This window comes from Aythya ferina (assembly GCF_964211825.1).
Source record: "Aythya ferina genome assembly, chromosome: 4".
Lineage (NCBI taxonomy): Eukaryota > Metazoa > Chordata > Aves > Anseriformes > Anatidae > Aythya > Aythya ferina.
The window spans coordinates 61,788,762-61,811,970 of NC_140300.1; the positions used below are offsets into that span (position 1 = coordinate 61,788,762).

Consider the following 23,209-nt stretch of genomic DNA (forward strand, 5'->3'; position numbering starts at 1 on the left):
ATTTATTTATTATGAGAGGGTTAACTGATCTGTATTGAACTAGGGTAGAAGCTGATCCCTGTGAAGCCCCATTCACTCCAGAGGCAGTTTCTGTTCCCTGTAACTTCTCCCCTAACCATCTTCCTGGGGGGGGGGCAGCTGTTTTCCTGCTTGTTTTCCAGAGAACCTTTGAAACACCACTGCTGCATGGTCCCTCCCGAGCAGACACGGGGAATTCCTGCCAGCAGGAACAAACCAAACCCTTTCGGGACTCATTTCCCCCTTCCCCGCCCGGTGCAGCGAGCGGGGCGCTCCCCACCCCACACAGCCTCAGGCGGGCAGCGGCACGGCCGCTCCCCTCGCCCCCAGCCCCCAGCCGAGCCCCTCCGGCCCTTGAGGGGCCGAAGCCGGGCTCAGGAGGCCCGGGGAGGCCCGGGGGCTCCTCCCGGCCCGTCAGCAGGCGTGGCGAGGCAGCCGCCCGCCCCTTGTGCCCGGCCCCGGGGCCTGGCGGCGGCTGTGGTGGCGGTGCTGGTGGCGGCTGTGTCCCTGCCGGCCGGGCGGCGGCCATGAAGTCGCTGTGCCTCGTCACGGCGGGGGTCCTGGCCCTGACGCTGCTCATCGCCAGCATCTCCTTGCTGGTGGCGCACGTCTTCCAGTCCGTGGTGGACCTGCAGGTGAAGCAGGTGAGAGCACGGCCCGATCGCCGCCCTCACGGTCCCTCCTGAGGGGTTTATTCCCCTCCGCAGGTTACCCCGGGAGGAGAGGGAGGGAGGGAAGGGGCTGGGGGCTGGCGCTGCCAGGCGCCCTCCGCGCCTCAGCCGCGCTCGGTGACGGTCGGAGCATCCCCCAGGTGGGGGCTCGGGCAGGGCTGGGCAAAAATCCAGCAAATATGAGTAAAAATCAGTCCTCTCCAGGCAGCTTTGCTGGCTGTGAGGCAGCTGCTGTAATGAGGGGCCCGCTCCAGAGCAGCAACACGTAGGGAGAACAGGGAACACCTAAAGCACCCCTCCTGCCTCCTTTTCTACCATCTGTATCACCGATTTCTTGCAGCTTTCAGACAGTGGCTTGTGCTGCTGCTCCATTTATTGCTGCCTGTGCAGTGCTAGGTGTGCTCTGGGCAGGGTGGTGGCAGCAGGGCATTTCACCCCACTGCTCACAGCTGCTTGCAGCAAAATTGGGGAGCCCCCGTCCTGGCGTTGTTACTACTGCAGAGCCCTCCTTGCTCATGGGCTGCTTTAACTTTTGTTCCTCATGCTGGCCCTTTGGGTTTATATGGTGGTCCACTGAAAAGGGTCAACTCCAATGGTGTTAGAAACTCCCCTACTTGAAGCACTTGTCATTAGCTATTTCCTTTAAAATGTCTGTGAAGCATGTAAATTATTACTGATCTGCCTAGTTGGAGGTGTATTGTCTCTTATTCAGACAGGGAAACCAAGAGTGCTAACAAATGATGTGATGTAACCAGTGCTGTTGTCTAACTGGTGACAGAAGTCTGCTTATCCCCCGTAATGTCCTAACCGATGCGCTGTGCTTTTCCTCAAGGTATTGACAGCAAGCGTTTCCTAACAGAGAAGCTGTATTGTGTTATCTTACACCAATTTGGCTTAACAAGGGCATTTTTATGCTGGCAGTCAGTTTAAAACAAGTTGCACTTTGAAATGTATCCCTAAAGTTTAGGGGATAGCCAAAACCAGGCCTCCCTAGGTGTCGTGCAGCCTGTCAGGGTGTCAGCTGCTCCTCGGGAGCTGCTCCTGCAGGGCTTGTCCCCAGGTAAGTGCTTCTGCCCTGCTGGAGCACAGCGTGGGGAATGGGTGGTTTATCCTGAAGTCATCCGATTGTCAGCTCATGCTTTCTCCAGGCAGTCTGAAAGCCAGATGCGAACTGATGTGAACGTCTGTGTATGCGAAGTTGTGTGCAAAGCAAGCCAAACAGCGCAGCTTTGTGTAGACATCTACAGCTCCATCTCCTGTATTGCAGGAAAGGAGTCTGTCAGCCGCTGCATCACAGCAGAAGTTAGAGCTTCAAGTCTATTTCATGCTCTCACCACAGGAGCAGTGGGGTAAAAAGAAATGGTTTGGCAGCACAGTGTAGGACTGTCAGGAATTAGGTGTGATCCTCCTTACACGTATTATCTCTTAGCTACACAACTCCTTACCCTTAACGGTTGATTATATAAGAGTAACTTCATAGTTACTCTGCAGAGCTTTCAGTAATGCAGGATGCAGTTCCTAGAGCTCAGTCTTTTCCTGCTTAGTGTTTTTCAGCTTGTCCTAGCATGCATCTCCATTGCACAGGATCAAGCATCCTGCTCCCTGCACTTCCCAGTGACACCCTCCTGAACAGCTCTCAGCCCCAAAGCAGCGTGCTCCCTCCCAGTCACTCTGCTGATTCTGCTGCTTTCCACGTGCTTTATCCCACACGAGCTTCTCATTTGTGTGTGGCCTAGGAAGTTGCTGTCTCTTGTGTAACCATGTGTGCAGCTTAGAAAATCTTGTGCAAATAGACAAATCTGAATTTGCCTTTGCAGTGTGACAAGACTGGAGTTTTCTGAGCTCTCTGATTGCTCTGAAGTCCAAGGCAGTGGACAAGAAATGTCACCTGTGCTCATGAGTTTCATGCTGGCCCCTCTTTCCCTCCACACCCTCTCTGCAGAAAGAGGTTGTCCTTTGCATGGGGTAGTTCATGCTGCTTTGAAGGCTTCCCAGCAGTGCTGACTGATAGTGAAGTAAATTGAAATGAATGACTGCATTATGGACCAGCTGAAGCACCTGCATGTCCAAACCCAGGAGCTATGCAGCATTGAGGATGGGTCGGCTTGAACCAGGGGATTTGTGTGATGCATCCTTTCCAGCACCACTGGTCCATCTTGTCCAGTGTCTGTTAGTTACCAGCGGTAGCACCTGAAATTCCAGCAAATAATGGGAAAAAAACCTGGAATGAACAAGAGTAAAATAGCTGCCCACAGGTGAAAAGCCTTCCTAGCTGCGAGCAGTGTTTGCTTTATGCTATATATTTGTTATATGGTTATGGATTTTACTGCCATAAGCGTGCAGTGTATGACTATAACAACCCTTGAGCTATGCACCTAATGTGAAAGTTGGGCAGTCAGCCCTTGTGCCTTTACCTCCAGTGTTCTGCTTATGCCACATGCCGCACACTGATAAATTTAGAAAATGGTTAGTCCTCTAACCCCTTGAAATTTCAATGGGCTTTTGCTGCCAGCTGTCCACAGCTGGGTTGTCAGGAGTATTTGGGGCCCAAAAGTTTGGGGAAGATATTTTATCCCTTGATTTATTTTATGTATTGATCATTTGTAGGTTTTGTTTAATGTGAAATACTAGACTGTGGTGGCTTAGACAAATGATGAGTTGAGATGCTTCTTTTGAACAGTTCCTGAAGTGCAGGGTCAGAAAAGTCTGCTCGTGTTGGTCTGAAGGTTTACCCTATTGCTCCTTTTAAGAAGCTGCAATTAAGTTCTGTGACAAATGGATGTATAAAACTATGTCCTGGAACTAGATCATTTTGCAGTTCCAGGAAAAAAAAAAAAAAAAAAGTATATGTATATATTTAATTTTCTGTACAAGTTACAAAAAAGTCCAGCATCATTTTCCACTCCAATCAACAGCACCAATTGCAATTACATTTGGGAGCATAAACTGCCTTTTTTTTCCTCTTTGTGAAGACAAGGAAACATCAGAGAATGCAACCAGTGCAAATTCAGGCCTGATAAATAAGTCAGCAGGGCAGATGTTTTCGTGGAAGCAGCAGTCTCTGCTGTGTTGCTGAGTGAGGACACAGCATGATGTTATCTACTGGTTTTGGGTGGTGATCATGCAGTTGGTGCACCTTTGCGTCTCCATGAGACAGGATCTCTGAGTCTGAGGCCTCCCTGGGCTACTGCCTGCAGGACTAGTGTCTGACATGGGGTTCCTGGATACTCTGTATGTCTTGTTTCTGCACGTAAGTGTATCAAGAGAAAAGGCCTTGTGCAGTACAGCAACAATAACTGCAGTGGGGCTGTGTCTTACACGCATTTCAGATTAAACAGCAGTCCTATGATCTAGTATTTTGCAGCCTTCCTAACCTAGCAGTGACCACAGCCTCTGACAAAAAAAATCGGTAACATCAGATCCTACTCTTCTGTGAATCAGTCAGCAGAGCTCAACAGAATGCCACCAGCTGAGGGACACGGACATATGTTTTGTTTAAAAAAAACGTGCACATATTTTTCTCATAGGCCCAGGCTGTTTAATATCATGTGGCAGACCCAAATGCCCCTGATACCATTTGGTGAAAAATTGAAGGAAAGAGCTTGCCGTATTTTATTATTTGAGAATTTCATGGCAGTGTATCTGAGTCCTGCTCAGAAGTTTGTGAATCTGGGTTTACAACTGGTGTTGTTACTGTACAGAGCTAAAAATACACTGTCATTGCTGTGGGAGATCCAAGCAGTGTTACGCAGATCCAGCAAATAAATCACCAGATGACTTGGTTTCACTACCCTTTTGCTCTGTAGCCATCTCCCAGGGGATCACACAAGATTTCAAAATCCTAGGAACCTGCGTTTATGCGGACTTTCCAGAGAAAAATTCCCTCATTCCCTTCCTGTTAATGCTCTTTGCATGTAGTCTGGTGCATAAGTATATGTATATAGCATGAGAGAAACTGATGTTACATTTGGCAATTCGTCATCAAGGTGGGGAGCTTCTTCTTTTTGGTCTAGCTCAGGAGAGTGGCATGGGGCAGTGACCTCCCTGCACCTGGTAAATGTCATCCCTCTCATAAAGGATACACTGGAGCCTAAAACTGGAATTAATTTGTCTGGGGTGCACTTGTATTTTTTAAATGTTGACAATTTAGAGGGAGTAATAATCTTCCGCTTTAATTGCCTCATATGAGAGCAATTTGAGCAGCAGACAGGTGCCCTGAATACGCTTACTAGTTGTTGGGGAATAGTACAAATTCCTAGATGGGGAGAGTTAAGGTCAAGACAGGCAAGAGTTAGTCTTTTTATCAGTGTCAAGCTTATGCTCAAATGTATTTCATGCACATGAGAAATGTGAGCTGTACACAACTTAGGAAAGGAGCAGACATCAGACCTCTGAAACCCCTGACTTTGTACTGTGGTTATTTGCGTATGGAGAAAAGCTATCCCAGTTATCTCTAGGTATCTTAAATACATTGCTGTGTCACTCCCAGCCCTTTCTGGTAGTGTCATGGAAACAGTATGCCTGATTTAGTGAGATTTTCTGTTCCTGATCCTACAAACCAGCTTCATGCAGGCTCTGTCTGAATACAAACTCCTTGGCATAAGATTGCAAGAAAACAGGGTCAGAAGCATTGGTTTGTGTAGGAAATGGTGTATACGAGATGCTGATAGTTCCAAAGAAATGCACAAAGCACCTGAAACAGGCCTAACATTATTTTTGTGGTGTTCACAGAATACAGGGTTTGCAATTCTCAGAGGAAAGCAGTCTGCAACTGCAGAGTATTACCAGCTGGGTTGGCTTCCACTGCCTTTCAGGAATACTGCTGCCATTCCAAGCTCCTGCCAATACGTGTTTCTTTTAAAAGGTCTTATCTTTATCTAATCATTCAAAATTAAAATCTGCATGCAGAGAAAACAGCTCCTTCAGTGGGAAGGCCAAGGATGAATGCTGAGGCTGTAGCTGATAGTCCTGTAGCTGATAAAGTTAAGACCCCATAAACAGTAACCAAGACGTGGCAGCTGGCCAGTTTGTCCTGCCTTTGATTTTGTACTTACAATATTTGACTTGTTTTCTCAGAAGAATAAAAAGAGCAAGTGTTGACGAGACCCATTTAATTGCAAATTATCTCCCCCTCCCTTCTTCCGCCTACTAGTGTTATGATTTTCGAAGATCCAGTTTTGTTTGTACTTATTCCTGAAAATTCTACTCTGCAAGCCATTTTTTTCTTAACTGTAACACTGGCAGTAACAGTGTTAAAAACATGTGAAAAGCTTTGATTTTGGTGGTGGTGGTGGTGATGCTTCTATAGTTGCAGTAAATTTTACCTAGAATTAAATGGTAATAAAATAAGGAGTTGAGATCTGTGTTACGTGTTCCTAATAGAGCCACATAAAGGTAAATTTGAATATTGAATCAAGTATTTATGTGATAAAATAATGATTTGCAGTTCCTGTTTTGTAGACCCATGTTGTGTTGAATACAAAGAATCTTTGCCCTATTCGGAGACCTCAGAAAAGCAAGAATCCCAGTCTGCCTAAATGAAAGAAATTTCTATCACTTACAGGTTTTCCTCCCAGGCTACTGAGAAATGAAGTCCAGTTGCTTTGGAGACAATCTTACAGCTATACTGGAATGTGACATTTGTAGGCAAAGAAATCATAACCACAATGAATCTAAGCTTCTTTTCTGGCCTTGTTCCTCCTCAGATGACTCTCTTAGGACTGCTTGGCCTCACATTGTTGGTTTCCACTTCTTCTATCTGTAATGTGGATATATTTTGTGGTGTTTCACACCGGGTTAGGTTTTTGTTCATATAGAAAGTGCAAGAGGATCATTGTGTAACAGCTGATAAGTCTTCATTCTGAAAAATGTCAGGCAGAAGTGTTTGTAGGAAGAAGCAGAAAAACAATCCCCACAGAAGTATGCCCCTAGGCTGCAAGCATCGTAGCATATGCCTGATTTTGTTGATATTTAGTGAGGTGCTTCAAAGTAAAGCACAAAGTATTTGTAGAGTTGGGGTCTCCAATGGTGTTGCTTGTCCTTGTTCTGAGAACAGAGAATTCCTCTCTTTCCTGTAAATATTATTCAGCATCTATCACTAACAGCTGATTTGTCTTTCTCATGTTTCAGGGAACAGTATTAAAAAATGGCACAGAAACCTTTGAAGCCTGGGAAGATCCTCCTCCACCAGTCTACATGCAGTTCTACTTTTTTAATGTGACAAATCCGTTAGAAGTGCTTCAAGGAGCTACTCCTCTTGTAGAGGAAAAAGGGCCGTACACCTACCGGTAGGACCATTTCACTGTGTTCACATTTCGCTGAACCTGTTGTGTGTAAGGAGGCAAAGAACTGAGATCCAGAATGTTTGGGATCCCATTCTAGCAGAAAACCTAGCTGCTAATGTGGGCTTGAAAATTTATTCAACTGAGAATGGTCATACACCACCTGCACAGTACAACCAGGCTGACACAGCAACAGCCTGCAAGCAGTTTTGGTTTCAGCCAGGGTCTTCTGTTAAATTCTGTGCAAGATTTTGCTTGTGTGCTGCTGCTGCTCCTCAGCTGCTGAACCGAGAGGAAGTTCTCTGCATCATGGCCTGCTGTCTTGTGAGGGAAGAGGCAGTGACTGGTTGAGATGTAAGCGGAGAGAAGTGTTGCATAAAAATGTGATTCACTCAGAAACTATTTCCTAGTTGAAATTGCACAATTCATATCATTAAAAACATGGACAGAAAGCTAGTTACAGAGTGGAACTAAAGGGAACTCCCCTAACCAGCCATCACTACTTAGATTCAGAAATATCTACTATTTTTGCAGATGGAAGGACTCAGTAAGGCCACGTGCAGTGTTGGAGCTTATCCAGCCTCCATGACTCCTTCTGCATGGTATGGCTCCACGCTGAGCAGTCCGAGTCTGCTGCATGTGGAGAGGTTTTGGTCCCCTTATGAACAAGTTTTCCTTTGGAGCTTCATTCTGCTCCACTGCACGCAGCAGTGTAAAACCAGGAGCAGTCCTGTAGCAGGAGGTTTCACAGTATTTGAACTCATGGAGGTAGGAGAACCATGGCAAAAATGTTGGTTTCTTATTGTCAGTCTCAGTGGTCAGACATTCATTCAGACCAGTTTCAGTGCCAGAAGGAGCTGTCTCTACCTAAGCTGCAGAATGATCAGGATCTGGTTGTCAGTATTTTAAAAAATATTGTAGAGTAAAAGGGAGAGCCTTTCGGGCTGCCTCAGCCTCTGCAGTATGTCTTCCCACGCTGTTCCTCTCCACCTACAGCTCAGTTTTGCTTCACCCTCTGCCCTCAATCTTTTCCCATCTCTGTTTTTCATTGCTGTGCCTGTTTAGCTTTGGCAAACTATGTGTGCTACTTTGTTATTAGATAAACTGGTAGAGGTGGGGAAAAGATAGAGAAGCTTTCAAGTTCCCAAGCTTTCCTTCAGGTCGGTGTAGTATAATGCTGATAATTAGTCAGCAGGAAGATAAACAGGGCTGCTTCTAGATGTAAAAGACCTACATGAAACCTCATAGGCCCTTGCTTTTCTGCACTCCCATTCTCTAGCTCCTTTTTTCCCCTTTCCTCAACATCTTCCAGGCGTCACGCGCAGCCTGCTTTGTGAAGCTGCACCTTACCCATGAAGGAGTTCTGTGGGATGGACGGGGCTGCCTGGCGTGGTCCGTGCCCGAGGGGAGGCCCAGCCTGAGCAGCTGTTTTGTGGCTCGCTGCGAGCCTTCCCCTGCAGCACACACCACAGGCTGGCTGCATGTGATCGGGCTGGGGCGGGCGACGCAGGCGCTCCCCGACTTGTTTATTGCCGAGGGAGGCAGGCAGGCTGCTCCTTCCAGCCCTGCGTGTTTCTGTCGCTCCTGCCTCGCTTGGTTTGCCCGCTTCTGACGTGTCCGAACAGGATTCGACTGTGCTGCGCTCTGCCTGATGGAAGAAATAGCAAAGTTAAAAAGCTGGAGTGCTCTTTCCCAGCAGATTCTTTAATCCTTGCTTAGCTGCTGCTGCTGAGTGTACCAGGATGTCAGCGGTGGGTGGGGAAAGAGAGGAGGTGCATGGGAGGAGAGGGAGAAGGAAGGGATGTTGCAGACATACTGCATGCTAGAGCCACAGAATAAATACCAGGTTAGTATGTAGCAGAACATCCAAAATGCTCCAAAATCAAGTGCATGACTCAGTGTTTTATAAAATGGGTTACTGAGGAGAAAGGCTGGAAGTGAACCGTCCCTGACAGGCAGGGAAAAAAGTCTAAGAGTGGCAGAGAAGAGGTGGGACAGCTACATGTACATACTGCATGGTTAAGCTTCAAACAGTTCATAGGTTTGACCCATATAAATTGTAAACCCAGTTAGTGCAGACATAGTTTCTGTACCTGAAATGCTGTAGTGCTTGTCTTTTTAAATCCTGGAAGTTATATTTGCAATATATAAAATAATTCATTATGAAGTGCATGCTGCTTTCCTGACAAGCTCTAAAGAACACTTGGATATTCTCTGGTCTTGGACACATTAAGAGTTTTTTGTCTTTAACATCTGAGATCCTCCTCCTTGTGTCCCTAATCGGGGAGTATTATTTTCCTCTGCAGACTTTTTAGAGTTGGAGAAACTTCTCAGGCTAACTCTGGCCTGTTTTAGGTAAGGCACTTCACAACTGTCCATTCCCATCCCCTCAGTTCAAGCCCTAGGTTATAGAGTAAATTGATGTGAACTCCAAAGCAAGCTGGAGTTCCTAGGAGAGAAGAAGAGCAGTAGATACACTGTTTTTGTAGGGGAGGTGGGAAATGGTTGATTTCTAAGAAGAATAGTTTCATGGGCCTTCCCAGTTTGCTTTAAGTTAGAAAGGCTGAACCAGAGTGATACAGCCAGTCATGAAGCTGCATTAACTAGATCTAGTGCAGCCAGGATAGCATCTAGGATCTGAAATGAACGAAGAACATCACAGCACAGGATCTTGCAGAATAATTCACCTTTCCATCTTGGGAGTTAAAATTTACTCCGGAGGCAAAGCAATGTAGAAGTCAACAAACTCTTGACTGAATGTGGACTCATGAAATATGGTCTGTTTCACCTCACTCCTATGCCAAAAGGATCACACCATGAGAAGACAACCTGCCACTGCTGTTTTCTGTATTGCTGAAGATTGCTATGTGTCTCATTGTGAACCTAAGCCTGCCAGTTCTGCAGAATTGTGGTTCTTGTTTGGAACATGGTCCTGGCAATGCACTGGATTATGGTTATGACATGTGCTTCAGGGTGATTAAGATCTGACTCCCTTACTAGGCCAGCAGGTAGCATTTGATGTTTCTTGCCAATTGGACTTGTTTGTCAGCAATCCTGAGCTTTTTGTTGCTCGTTTGTAGCTCGTCTGTTTTGTTGCTTAGACAGTACCAGAAGCAAACTCCAAACCCATGAGCAGTTCAGGGCAAAAAAAAATCAGTTGAATTTCTGTTGCATCCAGGATTGCCACCTCACAATTAAAGGAGAAGAGCTAAAACGAGGCTTGTTCTGTTGTTGAGTCACACATAAGCCCAGAAGCCCTATTGCAAAGTACATGGACACCAGCAGAAAGATTCTGGTAGGTTCTTAGGTCAGGTTAGTGATACGTAGGTGAAGCCTACATCTTATTTTGTCTGGGAGCAAATTTTGCCTGCAGGAAAGAGGCAAAAGTCTTATATATAGTGTCTCTAAATCCTTCTGTACTGTTTGAAATTGCTCTCTTTCCTTGGAGGTATTTCAAGGCAAGGTAAAAATATGAAGTGCAATTAGGGCGTGGGGTGGCATTTTTGGGAGTACCCTGTGAGGTGTAATTCAGCTCACATTGACACAAAGGGGAGTTGTGTTGCTGACAGCAGGAGCAGCAAAAATGGACCAACTGCCAGTGATGTGAAAATCCTCCCCTTCGTGTGCTTAGAGCAGTAGAATGGCCACAAGTTGCAATTAATGTCATTTGTACATGTTTAACTTGCTTTGTACATGTTTAACTTGCTTACAGAGTAAACTTTCTTGTTTTTCAGAGAATACAGGCCAAGAGTGCACGTTCAGTTTTTGGACAATGGCACCAAAGTATCTGCTCTGAATCCAAAGACATATGTATTTGAGCCTCAGAAGTCAGTTGGAGACCCTGAAGTGGATCTCATCAGAACAATTAATGTTCCTGCAGTGGTGAGTTCTCCTCAGTTCCTGCTTGGAAATCATCCTAACTCACTTTACACCTACAGCTTGTCACTCCGTACTGTCTCTCCCTTTGTGGTAGATAAAGGTGATTGAAGAACTAGAGAGGCAGCTTATGTCTGAGGCAGAAACTGCATTCAGTTTTGGTTTGGACTGTTGTGGGATTTTTTTTATTATGTTCTTCCTTCCCCATACGCCTCTGAGTGTTAGCACCACATTCCTGCGCTGAGAGCTGACGCACTTAAGAGATGAGCAGAAATCAGGCTTGTTGGGTTTTCGTGACCAAGTGAAATTAGGGAGTTAGTGATCTCAGATACGTAGGAGGAACTCAGACATTTGAATGAGAAGGCTTGAAATATTTGTTTGGTTGGGGTTATTTTGGTCAAAATTGCCTCCAGCCCTGCATCACAAACTGAAAAAAAAAAAAAAAAAAAAAAAAAAAAGGTTTCAGATACCACTGAATGAAAAGGTGCTGTGAGAATAAGGTTACAATTAAGACAGGCACCCCGATCTGTATTAGGTGAGACAACCCTGCAAAGACAGTCTCATTCTGGTGATGAGAGGCAGACCATTATTTTTGGTCTTGCACAGGGATAGCATGAGAACAGGCAGATACACAGCTGTCATACCTTGCAAAGCAAATGAGACAGTACCCAAATACTTGCTGGTTGTGTAACTACGCCTTTACTCTCCATACTAGTTTAATTGACTTCAATTACAGGGTGCATTCAAATTTGCCTGGCATTTCTAAAAATGTCTGTCTGATTTTATGAATGAATACATACATTCTCTGTATGTGGCATTAGATAGAACACAGTTTACTACAACTTGCAAACAATACAGTCACTGTATTTACAGTTCCTCCCAGGCATTTGAGTGGTAGCAAGTATTATCTCTCGTTCAGATTTTTGACAGTGATGTACTGTAACAGGCTGTACTAGAAGAACTACAGCTTCATTCACCCAAGGAATATTTTTTTCTTTTGTTTTTGCCTTTTTTAAAATACATGTTGCAAAATTACTACAAAGGGAATAACTTTTGGTATTGTTTGCACTTTAGAGAAATTCCACATCCTTACAGGCTTTGCTTTTCAAAATGTAAACCATGATTTCCTAAGGCTGATATTCAAAGAGCATCTCCAGCTGTAATATACCTGTGAAATTCAAGCTGCTTAGAAAGCAGTTTTGCACGTTTCACTTTAAATGCATTCTTAAGCCTACAAATGTCAGTGGCACAGAACCAAGCTGTGTGCCCATGCTTAGCTGAACAGGAATCTGCAGGAGCACATCCCTGGAGGAGAATGGCTGAGGAACCTGTTAGTCAGCACATTACTTGCCGCAAGTGGAAATAGTGAAACTGAAAATACAATTCAAATGTGTGCAATGCTGAAATGTGTGTGTCTGTGTTTGCATGCAGCTGTAATTATTTATTCTACATGAAATCTGACCATTTTTCCCCAATTCCAATCCCCCGGCAGACTGCAATGGAGTGGACCAGGGCAACCTCTCTTCAGTTTGCCACAGAGGTGCTGTTGCTCCTATACCAAGAATCCCTGTTCACAGTTCGCACCGTGCATGAATTATTGTGGGGCTACAAGGACAAGCTGCTGTCAACCATTCATCTTCTGCATCCCGAGATCGATCCAGTGTTTGGTTTCTTTAATAAGGTAACTGGCATAGGAGACTTTCAGGTGCTTTAAATTAGGGGTGATGTCATTGCTACAGAGTTGGAACTGTCATCACCCGCCAGTAGAGAAGGTTGCTCCGAGGCTGAGGCCAGGAGGCAGGCTGCAGAGGTGGCAAAAGGATGTTCCATGTCCAATTTGGCTGTGTTTAGGCACTGGCCTGTGGCACAGCTGCGAGTGTTTTATCTCACTTCCCTGTGTCAAATATGCATAAGCTTTTCAAGAGTGGATGTAAACAATTCCACTGTTGATTGTGCTCACTTTGAGTAGCATGGCCTTTTTGGCACCACTTGTGCAAACTATCAGAAAATTTCCTGACCAATTTCCTTCGCAGTAATTAATTGAGATCACATGTTAGTTTAGTTCTGTGCTGTAGCCATTCCTGGCTTCCACAGCATCTCTGTAAGTCACCTTGGGCTGGCAGGACTCCTTGTTTCTCAGAGATACCTACAGCACCCAAATTATTTTCTGTGGGTTTATTTTGTTTCGGTGTGTTTGTTTTATTTAAACTGCTTTTTCAGTGGCAAATTTCAACGGGTAAAAAAGGCTAACCTCATGTTGCATTCCCTTCACTTGGGAGGGGTGAGAATTTAGCACAGTCACATCCACCTCACTTATGTTCAAGGGGGAGTTTAATGATTTGCACTTACCACAGGGGAGTCCATCACTCCTGTGGTGGATTTGTAGTGATGGCAGCTCAGTCTCCTGTCTCCCCGTTGTTACCAGTCAGGAGTGATTAAAAACTTATGTATCTGTTTGCAGATGAATGGAACTGATGATGGAGAATATGTTTTCCTAAGTGGGGAAAGGAACTACCTTAACTTCTCAAGGATTGTGGAATGGAAAGGAAAAGAGTAAGTTTTTCACTATGGTTAGGCCTCTGTCAAAATCTGCCACTTTCCACATTTTTGTTGAACAAGAATGTTCACCTTTACATTCTTTACAAAACAAAACAAAACAAAACAAAAAAAAAGTCCATTTATTTTGTGGATGGTGATAGTTCTTAGCAGCTCTTAGCTCAGACCAGGCCTCCAGTATTTCGGTATGGGTCATATAATTATGAAAAGAAGACAGCCCCTGCCCCTAGAGAACAAACTGCTGTGGGCACTCACCTCTGAACCCCTGACTGCTCCATGGCACCGGTTACCCTCCCTGACACACCTCCCTGGATTCTTACTTGCCTGGTGCCAGTTTAAAGAGAAGACAAATGCAATTTAAACCCATCCTAATGCCCCTTGTTGTTAGCAGAGCTGAGGCAATAGGATGTAGCACTGTACAGGTCTGATTCTTGTTTGCTCAGACCATAAGCTGGCCTGACCACTGCTCAGAGGTCTTTTAACCCTTATTCTCTTTGCTTCATTTTCTTCAGGTCATTGAATTGGTGGACAACAAAGTCATGTAACATGATCAACGGAACAGATGGAACATCCTTTCACCCACTGATTAGCAAAGATGAGAATATTTATATCTTCTCTTCTGATTTCTGCAGGTAAGAAAAGGAAAACATCATCACTCAGACTTTGCAGCAGAGCATTTATGTCCATTGATGTTAAAGTTTTATGTTAGGCTAATATTTTTCCTTCCATTGTCTTATTTAGCAGGGTTGGTGTTCAGTATTCATTTGTGCTATGAAGGATGATAAACCAAAAAATAAAATAAATAAAATAATAATAATAATAAAATCTGTATCAAATTAAGGATGTGTTATTTGTAAAGAAGGATAGAGTGCAAATTTGAAAGATGACTGGAAAGACAGGCTGGACTGTCTAGCAAGGTTTGTAATGAGGGGAAGAGGATTTCTATGAACCTTGCCTGAAATTTCTTTCTCTCCAAAATCTTCCCTTGTTCTGCTTTTTAGAGAACGCAGATTGCCTTCTTCAGAGATGTGTGACTTAAAGCAGTGCTATTTAAAATGCAGCAATATTCAGAAAAAAAAAACATGGTGTTTCCTTCTTTATGTTCCACTTGCTGTTCTCCTCCCTTCCAAGTTTTCCTGTTTGTGGAGAATGAAAATGATCTGAAATTCTCTATTTAAATCAATACGGATGTGCGTTATGCTAAATTCAGGACTCGCTAAATTTGTGCCTCCCCTCTGTTCTGTCTTGCCCAACCCTGTTCCTTGCCTTGTCCCTCCCAGTAGCACGCACCAGCAGTGCCTCACACATCGCATAATAGGAACATGGGGACATGGCTGAAGCCCCAAAATGCTGAAGGCAGGTGTCAGTATCCCTAGAGCAGCACAGTTAGCACAGGATTGTCCATTTCTTGCAGCAGCAGAATGATGAGGTGTGTATGTGATGATCAAAAGCCCGTTAAATTTAACACAGAAGAATTTAACACAGAAGAATTCAACACTGAAGATCACTGGAATGAGCTTAGGCCAAGGCCGCAGCTTACTGTAAACTGAAGTAGATAAGCAGGCATCAACAAAGAGACATCTGCAGCAGATATTAGCATATGCTCAAGACTAACAAATCTGGGTCTGGCTTCTCTTTCTTGCAGATCTTTTTACCTGGTGTATGACAGCTCAGGAAGCGTTGCAGGCATCCCAACCTACCGCTTTGTGCCCTCTCCTATGGTGTTTGCCAACACCACCATTAACCCAGACAATGCTGGATTCTGCGTGCCTCCAGGGAACTGCCCTGGCACTGGGGTCCTCAACGTCAGCATCTGCAAGCAAGGTATGTTACCAGGGGGTGGAAGCAGACTGGGAGGATATCAGCAGCAACATATTTCTCCTTTCTGACTGAAATAAATGAGGACAGTTTGGTGAAGCCTACAGGGATGTGACTATACTCAGTGAAACCACTCACCAACAAGTGGTTGGTTGGTGTTAAACTGCAGTAATGAGGAAATGTATCTGAGGGGAGATGTTCCTGTGAGATGTCATCAGCTCCAGCAATGACAAAAATCAAAGATATCAGAAGGAAGTACCAGGATCCATACTGAACAGTTTGGGCGTTTGTAGTCTGCTCTTATCCAGGTAGCTGTCATGTCTGTGTAGTTGGATGACCAGTGAAAAGACCAGCATGCAAGCCACGAAGCTGTGCTGATGCTGCACAAGGGAAAATTTGGCTTCTTCTAAGGACTGGGCATCAGTGTTAATTCTGTAGCCCCGGAATGGACTTGCCTTTACAGTGTAAATAGCACAGTGCAAAGAGTTTTGAGTTCCTCAAAGACTTTCTCAAATCCTGTTCTTTTCTTAAATGGTGATTTTTCTCTGTTTTCACATTCCAGGTGCTCCCATATTTCTATCAGCCCCACATTTTTACCAAGCAGAGCAAAAGTTTATAGAGGACATAGAGGGCATGCACCCGACCAAGGAATATCATGAGACATTTGTGGACATCAATCCTGTAAGTACAGCCATTTTTAAAGGGTAATGCAGTCAAATCCAAGCTCATGGGCTTAGGTTACCTTCTTGGATGGTGTGTATCGATGTAGTCTCACTGACTTCATCAAAGCTGTGTTATTTTACATGGAACTATTCAAATGTGCTTGTATGGAGCAAATTTTACTGGATAACAGGAATTAAAATGCTCTTCCTATCATGCCTGTGAAATTAGAGATGCCAACAGGCTGGTATTGATGAAATGAAGAGGCTAAAATATTTCTGAGAAGCAGATGAGGCTACTTTCCTGCTCACCCTGCCATCCCAACCACTGGGGTATTGTCCTGACTGTATTTTCCCCAAGCTGAAGAAGCTGGGTATGTGGACTAAGAGAGCAGATCAATACTCAGTGGATGTTGGACTCAATTTAGATGGCATGGAGCCACAGAAAGAGAGATGCAGAAGCATGGTGGTTGTGTCTTTCATGGAAGTTTGTGGAGTTTCTGGTAATCTCACCGTGAGATGTCAGAAATAAAGGATCTTGCAGCTGATGGGCTGTGATTTTACACTGTACTCTAGATCCACACATCTGAAGGTAGGTCAAGGGACAGAGCAAGATCATTACCTCCCCAGTTTACAGAAGGAGAGGAGTCTGACTCATCAAGCTGCTATGGAGGAAATTGCATAGTTTCTCTCAACATCTAGTGCAGATGCTGCTTGACACCTGATTTGGTGCCAAGCTCTTTCTGTTATGCAGCTCTTTTGAAGTATTAGTGTAAAATGAGCTCTGTGACTCCTCGCTTCCATCCACCCCCACAGACTAAATTTGGCTACTTGAGAAAGGAACATATTTCTGTGCATCCATTTGCAACCTTTACTATAGCAGTGGCAATATTGTGAGAAGTGTTTCATTCTCATCACCTTTATGGCCATTCACTCCCATTCATTGTGGTTGATATCTCTTTGTCACCCTTCAAACAGAAATGTTTCTTTTGTGTGAGACGGCAGGGTCTTCGCACAGTAATGAGACTAGAACAAGCAGCAGTAGGTGATAGCCTTTTTCAAAACTACAGCTAGATCTGAAAGAAGGGGATCACTCTGTAGCTTAAGTGTGGGTTCCTCCGTTTCTGTTGTAGCCTCTTCACATCTACTTAATTCAGAGGCAGACTGAAATCTGGACATATGAGATACAAGAGTATCTTGCAAGATTACCTTCCCTTGGTGAAGGGAAATAAATAATAACCCTAAGTGGGTCTTACATTGCCTTGTCAAGTCCACATCAGTGTAGCTGTTACATTGTATTCTCCTAATGCCTATTTCATGCTTACTCTTTAAAAATAATAATATTAATAATAATTAACTGCTTTCTTCTATTCCCCAGCTGACAGGGCTTGTCCTTCAAGCAGCCAAGCGGATGCAGATCAATGTTCATGTCAGAAAACTACCTGAATTTTTGTAAGTGCTGCAGGGTGGATATCTCAGACCTGATTTGATATTCAAAACAAAGTTGTCTGCAGTGTTCAGATGGAATATTGGTTGGAGAGAGAAAATGAGAGGGAGAAATCTAGTCAAATCTTAATTTGGCAGTACGCTCTTCAATCACAGACGAAGTGGCTATTACAGTTCCTTCTGCTGAGTAAAGACAGTATTCAAGAAAAGAAGTTGCTGGAGACAAGTTACACATGATGCTTGTGGTGGCATCAGTCATACTACACTGATGCAACTCCAAGAGAGGGTCTGCCACAATGGAGTGGGGCTAGAGCTCGGAGAGCTGCTGCTCACTGCAGTGAGGACATGCCATCCTACTCTTCACAGCTTTTAGAAAATATATACTGCAAATGCCATCACTTCTCAGCAGTATCCACGTGAAAACCAAACAAAAAGGAATAATCCCTTCAAAGTAGAAAATCAAGTGGTGTGTCCCAAAACAGCCAGCAAGTCCTATCCAAAATTCTGAGGGGAGGGCTTAGGTCAGGTAGAGAGAAAGACCTTGCCTTGGCAACTGCATTGGTACGATAACGAGAAACCGCTGTCCTGAGACTTAGGCAGTCCATACAGCAAACCTTGCTACGCAGCTACTCAGCTTATTGGCACAGCTTTGCCACATATTATAACTAAAAAAGAAGTGTTTTAACTACCCCAATCTTTATGGGATGGTCAGTGTTTCTTCACCTTGTTTTCTAGTGGCCAGGAGCTGTTGCATTAAAACAACTCAGGAGCAAGCTGTTATTTCATGTGTGCCAAACTTCTTTTTTTTTTTTTTTTTTTTTTTTTTATACTGTTCTGTTTATGTTGTGTGGACAATAGTGTCTGTGTTTTACAAGTATGAGTAACCTTCAACATCGGCTTAGCTTAGCATTCCTGCTGACTGGCACAAATCTGTCATTCAGTAAGTTATTAATGAGCCTCTTATGGATCCCTTTTTTTCTTTCGCCACCAAATCCCAAAACAGAAATTATTTAGCATTTTGAAGATTTAGATTGTTCTGCTCGAGTGGGGAGGTGAAAATCAAGTCTAGAGTTTCTCTGGGGACAGTTTCATTGTTCATTGTTGTATTATAATCTGTCTTCAGAACCTTCAAGTTGGAAAATTGGAAAAGCATCATTTCTTATTGTTGTTTTTTTACACAGTGAAACAGGCAACATCCGAACACTAATTTTCCCAGTGATGTATCTAAATGAGGTAAATATGTTATTTCTTTGCAGCATTGTGGCATGTTTATTCTTGCTAAAATACCGTCTTTGAGCTAGCCAGGAAAGAAATGCATGTTTTCCTGTTGCTTTGTATAGTGATGGTAGGAAGCTGTTGTTTCGTACTAATACCTTCTTGCTGTTTGTTGACCGTTGCATTAAATTTAGTTCTGGAAAATACTGTCAGGTGGGCTTTGTAATTGCAGAGTACTGGCCACAAGGAAGAGGCAGAAGGCTTGCAGGATCACATCTTTTTGTGTGGAGACCTCTATGAATGCAGTAGTAGCACAGTCTGTGCTGTAGTTGGATCACTGCCTTCACTGGATTCAGGGATTCAGGGAACACTCTAGCTTTGATGATTCATGCCATTACTCCAGGTCCATATTATTGCTTTCCTAAACTGAGCATTCAAAGTCACTACTTCATTTAGAAATGCAGAGCAGATTATCCCTCTGGCCAGAGAAGGAGAGCTAAGGATTCTTAGAGGGAAGGTATATCAAGAAGCAATGAAGCAGAGGTGGAGAACTGTGGAACTGTTGTTACCCTACACCTCACAAAGGTAAAATGGCCTAATATAAAGACGGACAGAAATCAGTCTTTCTTCTCTCTTCATCTTTCTCTGCTCCAGAGTGTTCTGATTGATGAAGCATCTGCCAGCAAACTCAAGCACGTCTTGCTGGAAGCCAGTGTTGTAACTGGAATCCCCTTTGTAATCATGGCTATCGGAATTGTTTTTGGGATTATTTTTATTGTGCTCGTGTGCAGGTCCCGGGGAGTAAGTGAAGAGGTAAGTAGCATTTTAATTCAACTTTGCTTACTGTATGTTAGTCTGTGTTTAATTTTCTTTTGGTTGATTTATTTCTTCAGTATCTTTTTGTACACAAACATTTTTATGTGTTGTTTTTGTTTAAAATGACCTTTCTAGGGAGGGGAAGTTTTAATAGACTCAGAATAAATGCATGAAAACAAAGGAATGCAGCTAATATACGGAACGTGGTAAGGCAGGTCGTAGCTTCTGTGCCTAACTCCCTTGCTGATAGTAGTAAAAAAAATAAAAAATCAGCCTGTCTAGAGGACCCTGAAGGGTGAGATGCAAAAGTTCACCATATTTGTTGGACATTAAATCACAGGCAATTGGACAGTGTTCTCAGAAACAATTGCCTTATGCCAGTTGATTATTCTTCTGAACCGCTATGCAAATTCATGACCAAAGAACAGCTGACTTTTACAGACAACAGCACACAGATAGTTTTATCCAGACAGTGCTAGTTTGTACATCTATTTATGAAGGGTTCTGTCACAAAATGACATGCTGGCATTAAGGCTGTTCGTTAGCAATGCTGAAATTCAAACTTCACCCGAACAGTTAAGGCAGTAGGGTTCAGATGAGACAAACTGGGTACTCTAGTTGGCTGTTTTCTCCCTGTAGCTGCTGTGGTCTTAGTGTGGTCTCGCTTATATGATGTTGGCTAAGTACCTTCTTAAAACCACTTGAGAAAGCACCATTATGCCTACTGCCAGAGCTCCCAGCTGTGCTGTGTCTGTGCTTCATTTCAGTCTGTGGGACCCAGTGCTGGGTAGGGGTGTGATGGTGGTGGCAGCAGTGGCGGAGAGTCCTCAGCCTTCCTTCCTCGAGCTTTGAGGAACCGATCTCTGTCTCTCTTGCTTCACTCTTGCAGTTCTCTCTGGGCACCCAGGAAGCATTTCATGAGCAGGGGTTCTCAGGACCATACTTCAGGTTCCCTTACAGCAGATCCTTGTCCTTTTTCCTTGTTCATTTCTTCCTTTTTCTTTTGCTCACATTTCTGGCAGGCTCAACTAGAAAATCAAAACTGTCCCATTGCCTGAGGCCCCTGCCCCAGGCATTCCTTCCCCTCCCTATGTGCTGGCTTCATACCAGCCCTCTTGGATGTTCCTGGATGCTACACAGTGATTAAAATGACCAAGTGACACCTCAGTTTCATGTTTTCTCTGTTACTTTTGTTGCTTTTCCTGCAGATGTAAGAGTAACTCAGCCAGTTACAGGTCTGTTTGCAATCCACCTCCCACCAAGGTGGTTATGGTCTTTCATCATCTGGAATGTGCCACGGGGAACGGAGCAATCAGGCCTTTATTTTGCCTGTGAATGAGCACATCTGCCGCGCTGAGTCCTTGCTGAAATCCCTCTGGCTGGGGGATGTCCCTGACAGTTCAGTGATGCAGTGCCCAGAACTGAGCACACCGCACCTCCAGATACACGGATTCCCTCCTTCCTTTCATCACTTTCCCAACCTGCTCCACAGCCCTGCAAAGATGCGACCTGAGCCTTCCCATTTATGTTGCATCCTTAATATCCTACTAATCAACAACTTGCCCCATCACTGCCTCGTATCTCCCAGCTTCCAGGAGGACTGCTTTCTCTGCAGGATGTGTCTCGCTGTATTTCTTGCCCATTACCCACTGTTCACACTGTGAATCCTGCAGCGTGAGCTTTCTCTGGCCCCACTGGCATGCAGAGCATGATCTTGGTAGGCCTAATTCCTGCCTCACCTCACTTGCTGTCCTTAGAGATGGCAGCATCCTGCCCTCCAGTGGGGGCAAGGAGAACATCCTGGCCCTTTTCTTCCACTTGCCTCAATCCTCTCCATCCTCTGGAGTAAGCAAATTTGGGACAGCTCTTTGTAGCCCAGTGCCTGCCCCTGCCAAAGCTGCCATCCACCCTCCAGCACCTCCCCAGCACAGCGTTGGTTCTCCTCCATGAAACTGCACGTAGAAGTAGGAGACAAGCTTTTTCCTTTCCTGTCGGGAGTTTCAGAAATCCAGCTTCCCAACTGTGGAAGCTCTGTGATGTGCCACATTTAACTTTCCTGTGTTAAAATTTCTCTCTTGCAGAGTACCGAAGAAGAAAGGTCCCCACTCATCAGGACATAGTAGTAGATTTTCTTTAACATGTGAGCTTGGAGAATAAATTATTAGAGCTGACCTAATAGCAACTACCACTACCCACCGTTGTCCACCGTGGAGAAACAATCGTGTCAAGTGTAAGTTATTGTGGCATAGAGACGGAAGAGAATCTGGACTGTCATCAAGGGAGAAGACTTTTCTTACCAGCTAAGTTACAACTTTAAAACTGCATTTTAAAACTGCTCAAGATCCTGCTTTTTCAGCTCTGCACTCTCGTACCTGCACTGACACCTATAGATGATCATAACCACTATATCAGTGAAAAGAACAAAGGCCTGATTCATCACAGAAATGACAGGGGTAAATTTTGCAAATGGCCTTAGGAGCATGGGCTGCAGAGTACCCTTGTAAAGGCACAGCAGGTTCCCGTACCACCCAGGAAGACCTGTCATTTTTCCTGTAGGCCTAGTATTGTTTTTTCTGTAAAGTGTTGCGCGCTGCTTACTACCAGTATGCACTGACTGTTTACTATTAATGTCATTGGTCCTTCCACAGAACTGATTTGTACGACTAATCCAAAATATCGTGTGAAACGTTTTAAGTATCTGTAGTTATCGGGGAGAAAGAATCCAGTGACTGGAAATGCTTTTACGTACAGACCTCGTAACTGTTCTAACTGCACACAATCCTATTGCATGCTAGTGTTACATCTATCCTTAAGATTTGGATTTGTTTCCCTTCAACTTGAAAAAACAGAAGACAACAAAACAGAACACAACATTCGTCTTGATGGTGGAAGGCACAAAAACGGTGTTCTTTTTTTCCTCTGGTGTTTGTCACAGTTCTCAGCTGTGTGGTTTAATATGAATGCAGATTTGGCGGTTACATTTATTGTTCAGGATAAAAGCACACCTCTGTATTAAGGTATGTGTAGGGCCTTGAAAAGCTGTAAGAGTTTTTTACTTGCCAAGTGGAAACTTGTTTTCAGAAATTACAAAAGTATTTTTCCCATGGCGAAAGGGATATTCTAATTGGGAAGTATTTCTATTGGATCTGGATAGCAAAACATATTTTAAAATGTATTATTTTATTCTAAATAGAGGTATTGTTTTTTTCCATTGTTTTGGTTTGTTGTTTTCTGGCCTAGCTGGTGCTTTGTTCAACAATTTTGTTCGTCTGCAGCCGGTTCCAACCAGGACGTTTGAAGGTAATTGCAATTAGTTATTATCTGTGTTTGCTAAAAGCACTCGCTGCAGCCCATGGTGCTCACAGCCCTGCTGAGAGACTTTGCCTCAGCAGAAGGCCTGAGTTTAACAAATCTGTATCCTAAGCCTTGGCCGAGGAGCAGTTTGGTACATTGGTAGGACATTTGCCTGCCTGTTGCCTCATGGACCACAAGCACACACCAGGGAAGGGGAGACTCATTGCCACTTTCTGGAGACATTTCGGGAGCAATTTCACATCGTAAACAGAAACTGTCCCCTCTTTTCAGCGCCCCTGCCTCAAATGTTGTTATTTGGGCGGCCAGCCTGGAAGGCAGCGCTCAGTGAAAACACTTCGGGAACTTTCTTTGCTCGGTTTTCACTCCGAAGTTGCTCCTGCCACACGCCGGACGCCAGCCATGTTCCTGGAGTTAGTCACCTCCACGTTGCTGTGGTATTCCCCTCCTTCCCTGGCCAATGGCTGGAAAGAACATGGCATTTAGGGAAAGAGAACACGATATTTAGGGAAAGCCCGGAGGATTTTAGCTCCCTGAGGGA

At 44.3% G+C, this 23,209-nt stretch overlaps 1 protein-coding gene across 1 annotated transcript; it reads left to right on the top strand.

Moving 5' to 3' along the window:
* The first annotated feature begins 464 nt into the window (after positions 1-464).
* Positions 465-22,567, top strand: SCARB2 (scavenger receptor class B member 2). The gene is made up of 12 exons (XM_084519295.1): positions 465-662; positions 6,819-6,976; positions 10,705-10,852; positions 12,339-12,527; positions 13,308-13,399; positions 13,915-14,034; positions 15,048-15,226; positions 15,783-15,901; positions 17,258-17,331; positions 18,507-18,558; positions 19,195-19,353; positions 21,438-22,567. The coding sequence occupies exons 1-12, from the start codon at positions 546-548 to the stop codon at positions 21,474-21,476; spliced, it is 1,446 nt and encodes a 481-aa protein (XP_084375421.1). The 5' UTR covers positions 465-545; the 3' UTR covers positions 21,477-22,567.
* The last annotated feature ends 642 nt before the right edge of the window (positions 22,568-23,209 follow it).